This window comes from Narcine bancroftii, chromosome 12 (genome assembly GCF_036971445.1).
Source record: "Narcine bancroftii isolate sNarBan1 chromosome 12, sNarBan1.hap1, whole genome shotgun sequence".
In the NCBI taxonomy this organism is placed as follows: Eukaryota; Metazoa; Chordata; class Chondrichthyes; order Torpediniformes; family Narcinidae; genus Narcine; species Narcine bancroftii.
In genome coordinates this window covers 86,450,828-86,470,277 of record NC_091480.1, presented here as the reverse complement: position 1 = coordinate 86,470,277, position 19,450 = coordinate 86,450,828, and the positions used below count along the sequence as shown (strand labels likewise).

At 41.0% G+C, this 19,450-nt stretch overlaps 1 protein-coding gene across 2 annotated transcripts in view; it reads right to left on the bottom strand.

Moving 5' to 3' along the window:
- Positions 1-2,175: 2,175 nt before the first annotated feature.
- The window catches only part of LOC138746426 (protein HEG-like), an 81,085-nt gene continuing 63,810 nt past the window's right edge, over positions 2,176-19,450 (bottom strand). For both annotated transcript variants that reach the window (XM_069904603.1, XM_069904602.1), the window contains 7 exons: positions 18,885-19,027; positions 16,256-16,384; positions 14,376-14,418; positions 13,172-13,209; positions 12,244-12,331; positions 10,202-10,379; positions 2,176-7,527 (listed from right to left, as the gene is read on the bottom strand). In XM_069904603.1, the coding sequence (XP_069760704.1) occupies positions 7,405-7,527; positions 10,202-10,379; positions 12,244-12,331; positions 13,172-13,209; positions 14,376-14,418; positions 16,256-16,384; positions 18,885-19,027 (742 nt within the window). In that variant the 3' untranslated portion in view covers positions 2,176-7,404. The remainder of the gene's footprint in view (positions 7,528-10,201; positions 10,380-12,243; positions 12,332-13,171; positions 13,210-14,375; positions 14,419-16,255; positions 16,385-18,884; positions 19,028-19,450) is intronic.

Genomic DNA, 19,450 nt, shown 5'->3' with positions numbered 1-19,450 from the left:
GGCAAGTCGGCATCATGGTCCCAGCCCCTTCCCCCCAGTTGGGCGCTACTCTGGACATGCACGAAACTGTTTCTTCCATGACCCGTACACTTGTCCTCCAGTTCGCTCTCAATTATATCACACCAAATACAACATGGCAGCCACCAAGGCCAGGTCTTGAGAACTCATCACCGTTTATTTTGACGCATTGGTCACCCCTGCCATAGATGGTATTTTAGATATGCCAGTCCCCTCTCTCTCCTCCCGCACGATAACCCTAATGCCCCATTAAATTTGTTCTGAGGCTGACTCTGAATGCGGGGGATTTTATGGAGGCAGACGTTAGGGTGGCAGTGCCTGGTAGGGGAAAAAATAACATTCGGATACTTGATTTTTTTTTTAAAGCTTTGGCACCTAAAAAAAATTAGCACCACCCCTGGGGAGAGGTGGCGAAACAGGTAAAGACCACTGGGAGTGGGGGGAAAGCAGATAAGGGCTTGTGGGGTGGAATGACCTGTTACTGTGCTTTGCTCATTAAAAAAAATTCACCAAAAAATTAAACTTAATTCATAACCCTGTTTTTTCTTTCACCCATGTGCCTGTCCAAGCATCTGTTAAATTCTTTTGCTACTGTCCTCCCCCCCTTCATTTGTTTGGACGTCTGCCGACAATTTTCCATTCCTTGATGAAGGGCTCAAGCCCAAAGTGTCGGTTATGTATTTTTGCCTTTGCTACATAAAGGAACCTGCTGAGTTTCTCCAGCTTTGCGTTTTTAACTCCGGCTAGTGTGTGCAGATTTTCAGGTTTTACTTCTTAAATGGCCCTATTGTTCCAGCCTCCACCACCACTCCTGGGATTTGTCACCCACAACTGGGGGGAAAAAAAACTTACCTCTGATCTCTCTCCTTTAATTTGTGCACATCCTCTGGTCTTTGCTACTCCTGTAATGATGGCTATTTATCATTTATTTCTTTTGGCTTGGCTTCGCGGACGAAGATTTATGGAGGGGGTAAAAAGTCCACGTCAGCTGCAGGCTCGTTTGTGGCTGACAAGTCCGATGCGGGACAGGCAGACACGATTGCAGCGGTTGCAGGGGAAAATTGGTGGGTTGGGGTTGGGTTTTTCCTCCTTTGCCTTTTGTCAGTGAGGTAGGCTCTGCGGTCTTCTTCAAAGGAGGTTGCTGCCCGCCAAACTGTGAGGCGCCAAGATGCACGGTTTGAGGCGATATCAGCCCACTGGCGGTGGTCAATGTGGCAGGCACCAAGAGATTTCTTTAGGCAGTCCTTGTACCTTTTCTTTGGTGCACCTCTGTCATTGTAGCAGTAAAACCCATTCTGGTTAAAGAGGAGAAGGTACAAGAGTGGGTAAAGAAGAGATGGAAATAGTGGAAAACGATGGAATCATTGTTTTGGGTCTGGAACCCTTAATCCCTTTATAAACATTGGAAAGGGCAACATCTTAACATGCATGCCTATGTCCCTCAATCTTTTTTTTTTAATTATTTTTTTTCTTTTTCACACTATAAACCACATTGATCAAGATATACATTTTCCTTTTCAAATAGTGTCGTTTTCTTCCCCCCCCCTTCCCATCCCACCCTCCCTACCTCCCCTCCCATTCATTTAAAGTTCAGAATCTAAGATACATTAAACCCGTCAAACAATGTTGTCACTCAATAAAAATAAACAAGAAATTCCACTGAGTCAATTCTTTTCATTCCCTTCTCCTTCTGTCACTTTAGGTGGTAGATGTCCCCGGTAGGTTTTCTCTATTGTGTTTCATGTATGGCTCCCATATTTGTTCAAATATTGTAATATTATTTCTTAAATCTTGATGCTCAAGAGTTCAGTTTTTAAAATCACATGCAAGTTATTGGAATTACAAAGATGATCATTGCTTCCATGGAAATGATCTCCATCACAAGCCACCAGGGAGCTGAATTATCAAACTAATCTTGAACCAGGTTTCTAACCAGATAATAACCAGGTGGCTTAAGTAATTTTGTTTGTGACTTCCCAAACACACACTGGCAGGATTTTCACACTGGAGAATGGTGTTGAATAGAATGCAGGAATTAAATTTATCAGTACAAGCCATCAAGACCTGCACTTAATGAGATGCCACTGTTCAGAGGTGTTAATTATCACTCATTATTGAAATTATTTAGACTCAAAAGTGGCAAAAAGAGGAAAAATGAGCCTGAAAGTAATTATTTTATTTCAATTTAAACATTTTAATACAATTAGTAATCAAATATCAATAGAAAACACATTTCAATATTACAAGACCAGTGATTCTTTTTGAAAACAAAGTTACTTGAAATTCTCACAATTTCACTTCTATCCAGCATTAAAAGCTGCTTTACAGGTATCACAACCCGAACATACAAAAAAGGTACAAGCAAAAACAGGCAATCTGAACTGAAAAAAAGCAACTTTGGTCATTTTTACTGCATGCAAGAGCAGCAAATAAATCCTTTTGAGCCAAGAAAGATACTAACACACCCAGAAACACACACTTTCCATTACATTTTTGAAATTGAACAGGAAGGAAATGCGAAAGATATCTGCAAAAAAGACTCAAATGCAGAATGGAATCGTTGCCCCCCCACCCCCCCCCCCGCCTCCCCTCCAATGCCGGTTAATGGAAAAACCATGCCCTCTCCAATGCCTTCTCACTGCCAGGTGATCTTCAAATTGAAAACCAGACTGCAAAACTAAACTCCCGTCCCTGGTTTGTGATCGCTACACAGATTCGTCTCTTCCTTCCCTCTCCACCAATGAAAAACCACACTGCCTCAACTCAAATCAGTCTTTCCAAACTGTTAAAAATCTAGAAAGTTCAGGACAAAAATTTTCATATACCAATGACGGCCTATTTGAGTTCACCTTTCCTCCCCTGCCCCCCCGAATGCTGTAAAGCAGAGGTGGCCAACCTTTTTAATTTAGACATGCAGCACATTTGCAGGCCATTTTGGCCCATGAATCCATGCCATCCAATTAACTTACACCCGCAAGTATGTACTTGTCGGCTGAAGTGGGCTGGCTGGTACCGTGCTGCATGTCCAAATTAAAAATCAAAATGTTGGCCACCCCACTGTCAAGGATAATTTTGGGCAAGTGACAAATCCGGGCACCTGCAATATAAAGTAGAAGTGTCCAAACCTGCTGTAAAATGTCTTAATCCCAATAGATGCACTTAAATGGGAGCTGTGCAATTCCCAGCATAATTTCACTACATTTCATGCAGATGTTTTGCTGCTGGGCAACTAAAGAAGCATCACCCTTGATTGGCGCTCTCTCTGTATCAGCCAGATGGCAGAGAAACGCATCAGGGCTGCAAGAAGACACTCTAGGGAAAAGCAAGACAGCTCCTACAACAACTGGTTAACAAGATACTTCCCACAAGAAGATCCTGTGTAGCAGAGGGGACAGAAACACAGCAGTTTCAGAAGAGGAAGCTGTCAAGAGATGATAAGCATTGAAGATGCTGGCAAGGCCCTGGACAGGCAGCATTCTCAGAGAGATGGAGTGAACACTTCATCTAGATTACCTGTTCGTGAAACTGGAAGGGAATAACCTCACATCTTCTCCTGGGGTGAAAATATTGAAGCGAAAGCAAGGAGAAAACTTGGACCCCATGAAGATTTGCAACCTGCTGATGCCTGCAGAAATCCTCATTAGCAAATTGTATTGTAGGGAGATAGAAATTCTTTACACCAGGTGGAAACGGATGTTTCAAGGAGGCATATATTTTCAGAGCAGGTGGAGCCATTAAGTTGGGAGAGGATGTCAAGATGTATTCAGAATTCCCTCACTCAGTGGTTGATTGACAGTTGGAGAAGATTGCTTGGTTTCCACTGAACTCAGACTGTGCACCCTCATTATGTCAGCATTGCTCCCCTTGCCTGCCTGGTTGGGCAAACAAGGAAGTCGAGCTCCTCAAAATCAAGCTCTAGGTCACATCGTTCCTTTGACACCAGCGACTAGATTGTGTAGCATTCAACACCAAAATCTCAATTTCTACTTGCCATGAACTACAATGTGACCCCGAAATGATGCAGGGATTGCAACAGCAACAATTTCTGCCATCATCTTGGTATTTGCAAAGCTCCCAACATTGTAGCAGCAGTGTGAATAACCTTGGGTGTAAAAGGCATCACTTTCACCCAAGGAGCCGTAGCATGGAGTCAGAGTTTTACACAAGAGAAAGAGGACCTTCAGCCCAACTTGTCCTTACTGACCAAGCTACTCCCACTCGCCTGTGTTTGGCCCATATCCCTCTAAATCTTTCCCATCCACGAGACCCTGCATCAAGACCTCGAACATCAACTCTGTTTCCCTCCAGAGATGCTGCCTGATCCACTGAGGTTCACCAGCAATTTAATATTTTTTTTTTTTAAATAAATGGACATAATTGCCTTCAATAATGGATTTTGGTCTGTGGCATCAGCCACAGAATGAACATTTCAGGAACTAAATGTGGGTCATCTTAATTTAAAAGCATTGCGTCCACATTGGAAGGCGTTGGAGGAGCCAAGTCTCCAGATGAGAGAAAAAGCCAAAGGTAGCAAATCGGACAAGTTTTTAGTTGTACTGAGAGTGTTCCACAACCACAGTGGGGAGTTCCGAGCTCCAGTTGTTCTGAACTCAAGGAAATTGGCTTTAGGTAATGAACAACATCCTTTGGGTATAAATGATTTTGGGAAGTGTTCAAGCGTGCCAAGGCCTATAGCAACATAATGCCTGGTACAATTTAGCAGTTACATCCAGAATGGATTGCCTCTATAATCTATACTGGTTAAAATTAAAAGGCATGCTCATGGGTGTAAAAATAAATGTTCTTTTCAAATGCTGGGCATTAGTGTTTAAATACTAGAATCAAACGTCTATGATAACAATTATCTCCGATGCAACTCCTGCAAAACAACCACTCATCCACCCCATCTAGTAGCAACCTCACATCCTTCTTGGCAAAGGTCAACAATTAAACGTCTCTCTCATTGAGAATACTGCTTTAAATTGGCAGCAAAACGGTAATAGATAGTGATAGCACGCGATAGAGAACCAGAAGCAGGGGATGTTCAACTGCTCCACGTTGATGGAAAGACAACTTTAATGACACAAAATATACATACGTTCAAGAGAAATGTGATCTACTTAGGCATTTAAAACTATAATCCACTTAAGCAAATGAACCTCACATTTCTGATAGTCTTAGAATTGCAAAAATATATTATTTGTAAAAGAGAAAAATAGGCACATCTTAACTATTTATAAACAGTTTCATTTTGATCTAGAAACAAAAAGTTTTTACACGCACAAGCTGTCAAATGTTTCCATTAATGTGCTTTTGAAGTTTAATTTATGCAGTTTAATGCAATTAAATAAGACACCTCAGATTGTCCACTGGACCACATATTTGAGTTAGCTTCTGAGAAAATTTCCACCACATCTGTTCAGCAAAAATAGGAAACATGCATTTGGAACATAGAGATCCCAAGGACCAGTGAATATTTTCACCCTTCAACCTTTGGAGCTTTTTCCCCAATATGCCCCTGGAGAAATTTATGGGGCTTCACCATTAAATAATGGCTTTGTCATCCACGTTTTAAACCACCAAATATTTACTACAGCTCACAATTGTTTGCATATTTATATTTTGAAGGAGGAAAACAAAAAAAAAAACTTGGAATTCCCCAACGTTTTAATCTGTAGATAATCTTAGTCTTGGTTCTTTCTGTATCAGTTGATGTAGTTTGTCTTTACCGGTTTCTTTAGTAAACTAAATATTACTGCCTTAAGGCGGTCAGTTGGGTAGACAGTTTCCTCTAGGTCTATGTGACTGCACCCAGTCTCTGAAGGACAGCAAAGATGCTGTCCCTGCAGGAGTATGCACCATGGCATCAACATCACTATAGGATCCATCCAACCCAAGCTCTTGTGCTGGCCAAAAAGCTATGGCTTTGCAAATATTTCCACAGTGCACCAAGCTTACCGAAGGGCCCAGATCTCGCACAAGGGAGAGTGATACAATTAGCTGGGTTATCCAAAACTCGGAGTTCAAATGCAGCTCAGAAAATGCAACAAACTAAAACTTTACTGACAAGTGTAAAGAGTGAATGTTTCTTGCAGTGTAAACCACATTTACATTGTTCTGACAAAGAATCAAAACCTACATTTTGCAAGTGCATTTTAAAAATGATACTCACTCATGCCAGGGAAAATTAATCAGATGGAGGGTTTTTCACTGCAGAAATAAATTAATAGCGTGACGTGCACAAGACTAAGGATTTTAAGCAGACTGCAGACTCAAACCAAAAGAGGTTTGCCTGCGGTAGTCAATAAAATGAATATACACCTTGGGACTCCAAGTGTGTGCCATAGTATTTACAGCCTATCTACATAAATCAACAAAATGTGCATCTTTTAGAACAATTAAAGTTTTTTTTTGGTGAAAATGTATCCTCTTTAGCTGGCAGGTGAACATGGTAGGTCATGTTAGAAGTTAACACTAACCATTTTAAACTGCGAATTGCCATTTCTTATCTTCTACAAACCAACTTCTTAACACAAGATCAATATCCTCATTATTTGTTAGGGAAAAGATATCACTCATGTGAAAAGAAGTCCCACCAGGTTGCTTAATCCAGCCTCATGCAAAGAGAGCAAAGTAATACAAAAGAGCTGGTGTCTGAACATCCATCTGAACTGCACAGAAACGAATGTTTACCCCGGACTTCAGTGAAGGGGGAACACTTAGTGGCATGGTTGGGCAGACACACCTCACCACAGTTTAAATACATTCAAACATGGAACTGTGACGACTTTTCCTGGGAATGAAAAGGTCGACTTTTAAGGATGACTTCTTAAATCTCACTTAAAAGGAGTAATTAAATACATTCCCTTTTTTAAAAGAAAGCTCTTGTGAGGGGTGTTCAGAAGATTCCCGAATCATTTGAAAGGAGAATTTTCTGGTTCAGCTCTGTGCAGTGCAATGAATTCCTTCCCTTAACTTGGGGAGATTTTAGGGTTGGGAAATAAATGTGGCAATTCAAAGTTTTATAAAAGAGAATAAAATGCCCCAAATGAGAGAGACTCTTAATTTCAAGCATTTCGCTCTCTGCCAAAATCCTAGGAAATTCAATAAAATTCTGGGACCAGCTATTCTACATTTCTTACCCCTGTTTTGTGTGGTTACATATGGACTTTTATGATTTGATTGCTTTGCTATTGGAGGGGCAGGAGAGGCGAGCAGGACCCAGTGGGCTTGATTTCCACTTTCCAATAACACGGTTTAGAAGTTTGCAAATTCATCTTTTTTTTCTGGTTCTCCCTTGCACTTGCTGTGTGACGTGCACACAAAGTACAAAGGACTTCAGCCTCTTCAAAATAATTGGAGTACATCTGTGCCGTCTTCTCATTTTTACAAATACTCTGGCTTCTTTTCATCGCTGACATAATATGGATTCTCTTGCCCCTGACAGAGATAGGTGTAACGGGACTGATGTTTTCCTTTAAAGGTCTTCAAGTCATCATTCTTCTCTGGCTAGAGCAACAAAAGAACCCCAAGGAGAATTAGGCAGATCCACACAATGAGATTTGATTTTTTACACTATGCATTTCATTTTTTTTTAAATAAATCACACTGCCAGATTCTCTGCTCTCAGGAGAGAGGCATTCCAGAAATGGCCAAAAGCTGAAGGTACCGTTTTTAAGGTTGGTGCAAAAATAAAAAAAAATTTAAAGTGCAACAAATAACAATTTAGCACAATTACAGTAGAAGTCCAAAAATCCAGATGCCGTAAATCCAGACCACTCTCAAGCTTTTCAAATTGAACAGGCTTTTGCGTGTATCCATGCCACAAAGATGCTCAGTGGCAACGGCAGGCAAATCATATCACAAAGAAATCCATATGTACAGAAAAAGTTTATATTTTGTCAAGCGTTTACCTTATTTTCCCTTAAAACTGCTCATTTTTATTAATGAAGCATGCTCCATTTGCCAATGAATAAATTATCTATATTTATTTGTTCCTCTCTTCTCTATTCCTAAAATTTGAATTTTAAAAGTACTGCCCAAGAATCTGGTCCGACCCAGTCCCCCACCCCCCCCCCCCACCCCCCCACCCCGTGCACTCCGGATTTGAGGCCTTTTACTGCATTAAGCTTGTTTTAAGAACACAAGAAGTGGGAGCAGGAGTCGGCCATTCGGCCTGTCAAGCCTAGTCTGCCATTTGCTAAGATGATGGCTGATCTGATCATTGATTCAATTTCAACTATATGACTTTTCCCCATATCCCTTACTTCCATTTTTTTTATATATAAACACACACATACATATGCACACTTAGTTTATTAATATATACTTGATGTATACTAATAACTATAAATCATATGTAGTGAACATAGAAGAGTACAGCACGGGACCAAACCCCATGGCCCATGTCTATTCAAGTTTATTTATCATCCGGTTGTACCAATACAACCTGACGAAACAGTGTTCTTCAATCCACGGTGCAAATGCACACAGAGACATGCATGTATAATAAATATCAATAAACAGTGGAGTCCCAAAGTGTTTTATTTTTAAGTAGTTCATCAGTCAACAGTCTCACTGGCTGTGGGAAAAATCTGTTCCTCAGCCTTTAATCCTTCTGTATCTCTCTCCCAACAGGATTAGCCGGAATATGGTGTGTACAAGGTGCTGTGGTGATACAACCACCAGCAGGGGGCGGTCTCTCTACCTGGCCAGCCCGTCAATCAGCTGACCTGAATAGACCCCACTAAGGGGCTGACTCCACCTGGCCGGCCGTCAATTAGCCAGCCCCTCCTGAGCCAGCCACGCAGGGAGTCACCAAGGCATGAACGGGTCCTCAGATTTTTACTGGAATAAAGCCGGTTGTGCAGTCTTTCGAGTTTTGTGCTTGCTTGTTGCTATCTCAGCCCACCACAGGTGGAGAGAGTCCTCACTGATTTTACTAGCCCTCTTTTACATAACAATTCCCCTGAATCACATTAATAAGGCTGGGGGAAGTGGGAGCAGAAGAAAGAGGCCCCATTGTTCCTCTCTGCTGTTTTTATGGTCCTGTGGATTGACTACTACAGATCCAGTGCTTTACAGTAATTATACCACACCTAATGCAGCCAGCATGATCTCGGTGCCATCCACTAGGCCAATTTTAACTAATTCAATTGCACCAGTAACTCTCTGCTGCTCATTACCAGCTGTGTGGATGGCGAGCAAGCTATTCCATTTTAAGCACCTTGGATGGAAAAGGGAGAGAGGTCACCAGCATCGACTGGCTGAAGCTTGGCAAACTGATTAATTTACTCACTTTACATTTTTTCCGTTAGTTTTGTCAGAATTGCTGTAGCTGTGGAAACAGTTGACCACGATTTTGCAGAATGGAGCAAGTTTAATATGTGAAAAATCAATACTGGAGCGATACTTTCAATCTCAAATTTTAAACATGCATTTTTGAAAACAAGGATGAGCTTTGAGAGCAGGAGTGTTTTACTAAAACATTCAATGGCTGATCCAAATCTCAACTTCTTTTACTGCCCAGGTTTTCTAAGTGACTCAAACCCACGGTTAGTAAAAACACACAGCTGAGGAAATACACAGGTCAATCAGTGTACTTTATAGGACAGAGACGCACAACAACTGCTATCTTTATCTTTGCTCGATAAAGTACACTGTTTGACCTGCTGAGTTTCCCCAGCTTTATGTCTTTCCTTCAATTATCACGTTGGCAGACTTTCACGTTTTACTCAAATCCATGGGTAGTAATGTTCAATCGGTCTTTGATTCAACATTTTCCCTTGACCCCGCCTCACTTGACTCGAGGAGAGGTTGCCACTTGCCCAGTGGGTGAAGACGCAAGTTGTGAAAGTGGGTTATGCCCAAGTCCAAAACTTGGCAACGACCACTTCCAGGTGATTCCCCTGACAAGCCCGTTACCATCGCCCTGAAGCACACGTCCTTTTAAGGACCAAAGCAGTCACAAGAAGCTTCTCACAGCCAGTGCATGGAAAGAGGGAAGCAAATTGTCTGAAGGCAATGCTGTTGCAATTCTCTGCTGTGGGGTTAACGCCAGGGTCTTGTGCGGAAAACCAGACGGTGTTGCTTTTGAAGAAAAATAAACATTTAAAATGAAAGGAATAACATTATCATTGATTTTTCCACCACAAACTTTAATATATAGTTTAACTCCTCTCACCATTGTCCCTCCATCCCGATGGATATCTGTTAAACTGCTGGTGCTTCCATTCTCCTGCATTTCCAGTTGATTGCCATCCCAGTGCATTGTAGCACGAGGGATCTTTGGCATCTCAGATTTGGGCCACATCACGTAGTCATGTGAGCCAGCTGAGGAGATGTATGCATCACTCCTTAATCTGCAAACAGAGCATTAACAGCTCACTGAGTCACACGCAACTCCAGAACATGAAGACAGTTTGCAAGGAAACGAAAGGATGCCCTAACATGGAAACATTTGGAACAGTGCGAACAGGGGCAGGCCAGTTAGGGGTGGCACAGTTAGCACAGCGCTGCTATAGCACCAGCAGCCAAGGTTCAGACCTGACAGTAAGGAGTTTGTATGTCCTCCCCATGGGGTTTCCTCCCACCCTTCAAAATGTATGGGGGTTTTAGGCCAATTGGGTGTAATTGGGCAGCACAGACTTGTGGGCTGGAAGAGCCTGTTAACCGTGCTTGTATGTCTAAATTTAAAGCTGTCTTGGATATTTACATAATCTCCATAGTCTCCTCTTTCCAATGTTCCTTCAGTACACTTATCTAAAATGGACTTGAGAAGAACCAGCAATTAAAAAAAAATTTAGTTATTTCACATCAGGTTAAGCACAACTTCTAGTTTAAGCTGCTAATTAGTTGTGAGGTCCTTGTTGGATTAACCAAGTAGCACCTTTATATCGCCATATATGGCGAGCTCTCCACTGGCCACCGTGACAGAGGTGCACCAAAGAAAAGGTACAAGGACTGCCTAAAGAAATCTCTTGGTGCCTGCCACATTGACCACCGCCAGTGGGCTGATCTCGCCTCAAACCGTGCATCTTGGCGCCTCACAGTTTGGCGGGCAGCAACCTCCTTTGAAGAAGACCGCAGAGCCCACCTCACTGACAAAAGGCAAAGGAGGAAAAACCCAACACCCAACCCCAACCAACCAATTTTCCCCTGTGCAGCCGCTGCAACCGTGTCTGCTTGTCCCGCATCGGACTTGTCAGCCACAAACGAGCCTGCAGCTGACGTGGACTTTTACCCCCTCCATAAATCTTCGTCCGCGAAGCCAAGCCAAAGAAGAACCTTTATATCACAGCTGTGAGGATTGCACCAATTAAGATGTGGAACAACTATTTAGTGAGATTAAAGATCAAACTGAATTAAGAATTATTTTCCTTTGCTATGCAGAAAGTGACAAGATTAAGGTGGGGGGGTGGCCAGAGCACGAGCCAACTCCACAATTCAATAAGGTCCAGATTTTTCTGCATCATTCTCCAAGTTATGTGGCGATCTCACCTGCCTATCACTCGACTCCTTTAACACAAGCATTTTGGTGGGTGTTTACCAAGGAAGGAAAATGACAGGCAAACTGCCATCAAGGGGGGAAATTCCCCCATCATATACTGCGCTGATTTATGAAGAATTGCTGCAAGCCCACGTCAAAATTTTGCTTTGCTAAACTGGCAGTCAAGGGAAAGTAAATCCGTGGCCTCAGACCTCAGTGGCGTTGTTGTCGCAGAAACAGATGGGAAAACCAGCTGCTAATCTATTTCTTTACAGCATGCTTTGTGGCGGGGGGACTTGTACTAGAGCTATTTCCCGCCACACAAGGAATGCGGATAAACAGCTTTGCGCAAGGGCACTGAACAATGCTAACGGTGACTCTTTGCCTGCCTTATGCCCAACTGAAGGCGATTCCATGTAATACTGTATTTCTGTTTTATTACATGTCAATAAATAGCATTAGATCTGATCCATTTGGCTGATGCTGGAAGAGTGATAGAATACCCAATGTTATCATTATGTATTTTATTGCCCCATAGTCACAAGTAAAATTATCCAGCTGTGAAGAATTCTTCCTCTGCCATGTCTGGAATTTGATAAACCTTTGAAGGAATCATCCTAAAAAAAATATTTCCACAGGACTCAGATTTCACATCTGAAAGCTGCTACTTTGACTGACAGCGTTTGCCAGCAGGAAACTTTTTCCCCTTCAAACAAACAAGAGGGCAGAATCCTCACCGGAGACACATTCCCATCAAGGTCAAGAGCAGAAGCAGGAGGACACCACCCAGGACACAGGAGACAACGACAAGAGCCAATAAATATGCTGGGAACAAAACACAAGCCATATTAATAATCATCTATATTAATTATAAATGTAACACGCGTGTTCAACAAGTTTGAGATTGCTCAACGCCAAGGTTGGGGGAAATTAAAAAACTAGAGGACGTGAGCCAAGGGTGAAAGGGGGAAAGTTTAAAGGGAACATCGGGGGTGGGGGGGGAGGAAGAGAAACTTCATGCAGAGAGCAGTGGGAGGGTGGAACAAAATATCAGTTGAATTGGTGAATGCTGGCTCAATTTCGACAGGAACGTGGATGGGAGGAGAATGGTCTAGGTGCAGGTCAGTGGGATTTGGCAGATTAGAAAGAAAGCCTATTTTTTTGTACTGTAATAATCCATAAAGCAAGTGTATCGATGAAAGAATGCTTGTCATGATCCGTGGATTTTATTTAGCGTGATAATGTAATGCATGCACTCAGCTCAAATAGTGGACAGGTCTCAATGTGACGAATTAAATGCCAATATTATGATTCTGATTAATGGGTGGAAATCTATAGAAACACAATAACAGCTGCCAGTTACATAAGGTTACTTTTTTGATAGATAGATAGATATAGAGTACTATATATTAGACTCCCAAGAGCAATATCTGTCTTTATAGACCCATGCCATGTGTTCTGATCAATGAAACTGGTGTCATCAGTGTAGAATCTGCAGTCGTGCTCCAATGTGTGACAAATACAAAGCAGAATGCTTAGAATTAACAATATAGTTTGTCATTTCTTTCTGTAATGTGTAACTATCTTTAGCTGATCGACATTATTTGCACAAATTTGAACTTTATTTTGTACCAGTCTGGAAAGGATCAAATGACAGCTACTTACATTTATCACAATTAAATCCTCTGTAACCAAATGGACACCTAAAAATAGATAAATAAAATTTTTTTTTCCACTGACAGAAATACTTCTGCAGGACCATGTTAAAACATAAACCCCCAGAATTTTAAACCTTTGAACAAGGGCCTTTAAACTCTCAGCTCAGATACAAATATTTAGTACACATGTATAGATATTATTTCACCCCATTGTCAACCAGCAGCAAGGAAACGCAAAACCTTTCAATGAGTGCCCCTTACGTTGGTTAGCATTAATTTATCTTATCAAATTAATTTTTGTCAGAAGCAATGCAAAAAGGTGACATTGAAGTTGTAATCTTTTCAGATTTTTATTTTTGCAAGTTTCCATTTTAATCTAATTTCATGGTTGGAGCAGCAATATATTAGGTTCATAACATTCCCCTGTGTGAAGAATGATTTTAGTAAAATCCAACTCAAAGGGATGAAATTAGCTACTCCTGCACATTTAAAAAAGGCATACCCACCTAGAGCAAGTATGGGACATCATACTTTGCTGGAGGCTACCACCTCTTGGTAGATGGAGAAAAGTGCACTCTGTCCCATGATGTTAACAACAGTTTAAACATACATATAGCACGGTAACAGGCCCTTCCGGCCCATGAGTCCATGCTGCCCAATTACCCAGATTAGCCTTATACCCCTCCCCCCTTTAAACATTTTCAAGGGTGGGAGGAAACCATTGCACTCGGAGGAAACACACACAGACGTGGGGAGAACATACAAATTCCTTACAGACAGCGCTGGATTCAAACCTGGGGGGGGAGGGAAGGGAAAAAAAAAATCAAAAAAAAAAAATCGATGGCACTGAAATAACTAAATGTGCCACCCTTTTTGGAGAAAGGATTGGAATACAACTTCAGTAATGCTCCAGGATAATCAAATTTAATTATGTGATTGCAGAGAGGTCACCCTGACTGTTAACTCTTTGTCTTTTCAGGTTTCAAGTAGAGTTCAGCACACATGCTGAGACTGGTTCCCAACTCAAGGTACAGGAGTAGATTTTTTTTTTTTTTTTTTTTTTTTTTTTTTTTTAAATTGGATAATTTGTCACAAAACTATCCAGAAGGATCACATTACCTCCTCCCCATGACTGGTGTAGGATCACTGAATGTCAGTCATGGAAGAAAGAGCTTTCTAAACATGCAAGAATAGTTCAGCATCCAACTTACTTAACACATGTGCCATTCTGAAGTTTAAGTCCGCTTGGGCAAGCTGTGTTTGAAAAAAAAGAAAATGAGATGACTATGTCCCACTGGTACTTAATTCATTTCAACTGGTGCCTCAGACATCAGTATCAAATCCATAAAGACACCTGTGTATAGCTGTTTTTTTTTTTTAAAACCACTATTATAAAATATTAACAACAATCCAGAAGAATTGCTCAAAGGGCCTGTTCATCTCAATTCTATACAGAAGTGCACCCAGGAATCCATCGCTGTCAGGTCAGCTGAACATGCCACTTTTGAGCACATCTTGAATCATTTCTCACACTACAGAAAAAAAAAAGAATTATTTCTCAAAAATCAAAACCAAATCTGCAAGCAGAGGCCTGCTGTTGCACCAGTGGAGCCCAGGGACCTCTGGAGGCCTGGCACTCAGGTATCAGAAGAAGTTTAAGATGTTCAATGCTTTTTAATGGTGTCAGGCTGGTATGTTGGGATCTTGCAGAATTAGAAGATTAACTCTAACCATCTCCTAATTCCACACGGCACACCATATGTTAAAAAAAACCTGGGCATTTTGCTGGAAAAGGTGATAGGGCCTAACGTTGCAAAGACAGGGGGAAACATTCTGCTTTAATGACAAGTGAGGGGTCTAGTCTAAAAGCCTTAAAAGTATTAAATACAAGGAGATTAAGGAGACTTCCTTTAGAGGGAGTGGAGACAGCAGGAATAGTTTCTGTTGGATTTGCAACAGAAGCAGATTGAACAGTGAAGATTAGATTGGATAGACAGATGGAGAACTAGGGATTAAAAAGGAACAGGCAACATCTGCAGAAATAGGTCATTGCCCCAGAAAACGCAGGTGTGGATCACATTATAATAATTAAAAGAATCAGTAATCCATTTGAAACAAGAAATCTTGTAATCACACAGTATTAAAGTTTGCAAGTAGGCAATGAACTTATTAGTTCACTCAGTGCAGCAGAGGGTCATTTTCCAAACAGGGTTGAGAACAAGTCTCTTGATACATTTCAAAGACATTCAGTGGAATGGATCTGTTTGTTTAGCCTCAGTGAATGATCTTGTGGCCAAAATGGTTCTTCTCTGCCAGAGCTCGTGTTTGTGTTTTTACTAGCAACTCTTAAAAACAAAAATGATATTACTTCATCCATGGCAAGTTACAACAGGAACTTGCAAAATAATTGCCAGATCTGGACCCAAAAGTAGATTATTACAGCATAAATGCACACATCACGAGGTGTTTGCAAGAGTGTTGCCCCACCCCTGCCCATCTACGAACTCCTCTGGTGCTACACTTCTCAGCCTCTCTGCCAAATCTGGGCTCAGGTCCAGACGAAATTGCTTCATCATTGCTAGCACAGGGTTTCAAGTATCTAGATCCCATGGGCTGGCTGGGATTTTTCTCTGCACCTCCTTTAATCATTTTGCCTCTCAACTCCATAGATTCTCCTCAAAACCTGGCTCTTTGGACCAAGCTTTTGATCATCTCCCCAATTCTCTCTTTTGCCTGGATGTCAGGTTTTCATTGGTGACCTTCCTGGGAAATGGTGGGATGCTTTCCCACATTAAATGATATACAAAAAAAACTAGTTTTTCTATAAAGTTGTGAAGGCACAAGGGACATATCCAGACATCTTTGTACTCCGGTCTAGTGACTCCTCTTTGTCTGGTGTTTCCCACAGCCCTACACGTTATTTTCCCTTTTAAGAATTTTCTACCTCTCTTTTGAAAGCCCTGATTGATCGTTTCCACCAAGCCAAGTTTTAGATCATGGTTATCTATTGTACAAAGCCTTTCCTCATGTCTCTTGCTTATAAAATTGCATAATACAGCACAACGTGCCTTTGGAGGAATACAATACATACCTTTGCAACTTCGATCAGAAACTGCAAACTTGTAGTAACCAGGGAGACAGTTACATACTCCAATCCCATTATTCGCTTTGCATTTTGAGGTAGAGGCATCACAGAAATTTAGGCTGCATATGCTTTCAGCTTTGGTTTTTTAAAAAAGGTGGGGGAAAAAAGAGAAAGTGGAAAAGATACATCAGTTAACACATTATTTGCTTTGGCTTGCTTAGAATATGGAATTTCTGCTAGGGCAAACTGTAGCAATTTTCCTCACTTTATTTCAATATTTTTCTTTGATATTTAATGCAAAATCCTCAGGAGACCACAAACTTAAAAAGCGTCAGTATTGGCTTGGCAGATTCATACCCTATTCTGAATAGGATGGATACAGATTTACGTCACTTCAGAACAAAATTGCTCAGTCACTGAGCGTAGAAAATGGTCCAAGATATTTTCACCTCAAAAGAAGCAGGAGGGTTAATCAAACAGCCAAGTATTTCTGCACATCTTGGGATTGTTCTCAAACGGAACTGAAGTGGAAAACATTAGCACCCATGTTTTACAAAGGCTTTAGTACAAATCCCACGAGTTTGCTTAGTGCAGAGGCCTCAGTTTAACTTTTACTGGTTTGGATGACCTACTGAGCGTGATATCAGCAGGTTCACGCATCATTCCTCGCCCATCTAAAACAATCAAACCAAACCCAATGTTCAGATTACAAAGCAAGGACACCTAGTTTTGTGAAGATTCCCCTTGTATCTAAATATAAACTTTAAAAAAAACAATCAGTGCGCGCTCTCCCCCGCTCTCTCCACCACAATAATCCAAGCTTTAAAATAAGCATTTGCTAACAAGAGCCGTGCAGTGATTTGGATTCAATACGTTTTTTGCACACTATATTGCAAACTTCCATAATCTTTTAAGGTGCCTAGGAAGGTTGCAACATTAAATCTTTTCCAAATGATCCCAATCTTGTGCCATAGAGACCAGGAGTGAAATGCAATTGTACTGTACCAGGGGGCGAGGAACTCAAAAATGATAATAAGAATGCATTTCAAATGTGCAATCAGATAGCCATGAAAAAACAACCTGTAATACTTGGCACAATGGAGTCAGAATTCCAATGTAGTACCCACATGACCTCACAGTAATGTGACACCTCCAACCAGCATTCTGAAATCTCTGAGCACCTGCGGTTCTGCCGACGTGTTTTCAGCATCGTTTCATAATCCTGCTCATCATTGCTCAATCTATTTGCTACCCTGTCTCACTACTTTCTGCTAATTGGTTGGACTTCCAACACCCTTGGAGCAAGAGTTGATGAGCCTCAACGTATTTTAAAGCTCTTGTTGTCGTCGTCGTTCCTCAGTCTAATTTGGCGGACCATTTGAGTCCAAAATATTCAGAAGTGGAGCTGCCTCATCGGAGGCAAGGAAATCGTTCCCGCTATACTTGTCTCACAAAGTTTCTGTAAAGTGTTGGCAATGCAAATAACAGAGAGGCATTAAACAAGTCAGCCAGCATTTGTGGAAAGAGAAATAGTTAGCATGTCAAATTCAGGATCCATCATCCGAATTGGGCTCCACAAATGGTAACACTTGCAATGTTATCATTTCAGATATTCACCATCTGCAATTTTTTTTAATTTTTTTTTAAATTTTTTAAAACATCCCCATTATTTTGCCTGTGGATTAAAGATAACTATGTTCATTGGGATTAAATTCCAAACATATTCAAATGATCACTGATTTAAACGTACCCAGGATATTACCTCTTTCCCAAGCATCGCTGGCCTATCCATGGTTTACTAGATTAGAAGGACTCTCCTCCATTGGAGAAGCCTCAGCCTTGCCTCCTGTAAAAAGATCCTGCACTGTGTGAGGTGAGAGTAGAGATGCTAAAAGGACAAACCATGGTGGCACAACTGTTGTGGTAAATTTCCAGAATAGATCATGTTCTTTACAGACAAGAATGCAAGTCCTAATGGCAGGATTGCCTTTATCTTGGGTGCAAGATACAAAATTCCTTGGTGAAGGATAGGAAATTTAACTGGAAACAGCAAAATGGACAACAGAGCTAAAGTTAAGCTAAAAGGAAAAAGATCAAAAGCTAAGTGGGTCCCTTGCGGATTGAGACTGAAATTATATTTAGTAGGAAAATAAGAAGAATTATATATCTGGGAAATAATAGACAACTGCATATCTAGTGAAGATACAGAGCTGAAAGAAATCAGCATTGGAGAAATTAACTGGATACCAAGTTAACAAATCCCCTTGACCGAAGCCGCAAGGTTTTGAAAGAACTGTGGAGGTAGTGTATCCATTCTAAAATTACGCAGATTCTTGTATTGCTGAATTGCAGGAGATGATGTATCCTACTACAAGGGAGCAGAAACATGGGGAACTACCCATCAGTAAGAGGTAGAAACCCATTTTTTTAAAAAAATAGATAAAGAGCTTCTTATTAAAACTGACAGCATGGTTATACAAGGGGAAATCCAACAACACTGTTCCTCTAATCTCATAGCTGACAATCTCAATTTTTTTTTTTAAATGAGATTTCAAAAATAATATGGAGGACTTGCATTACTGCTTTGATGTCATTAGAAAGGTAATGCCAAGGAACCAATGGAAACTCAACTTACAAGCATAAGTGTCTGAAGTTGATACAATTGCACAATTCAAACAATTTTGAATGCCAGTTCGGATGTTTTGGTTGACAGATTCCTCCGTTGCATTGGATGAAGACGAAAATATGTTTTCAACAAACGCCTTAACACTCCCCTTTCTGAAAAGAAAAAAAAAAGCAAATGACAGTCCGAGTGTGCAAGCATATCACAGGCTCATTTGCACAGACAACTCTCCACCTTTATTTTCTGCAGGTCAAGGATTGCATTTGTTAACTTGTTCAAGTCTGCTTACAAGTTTACCAAAAGCTTTTGCATTTTTATTTAAAAAAATACCAATATTTCAAGTTGTTTTGGAGAGGTGGCAGAGATTTACCAGGATTTGTCTGGATTGGAGAACATGTCATATGAGTGTTGACAGAACTTTGGAGGGATAAAGGATGACTTTATAGTAGCATACAAAATTATGAGGGGCTTGGATAAGGTGGACAGCCAGCACCTTTGTCTTGGGGGCTACAGTAGCAAATATCAGAGGACATCAGTTTAGGTGAGCGGAAGAAAGTTTTGGGGGAGCTGTCAGAAGA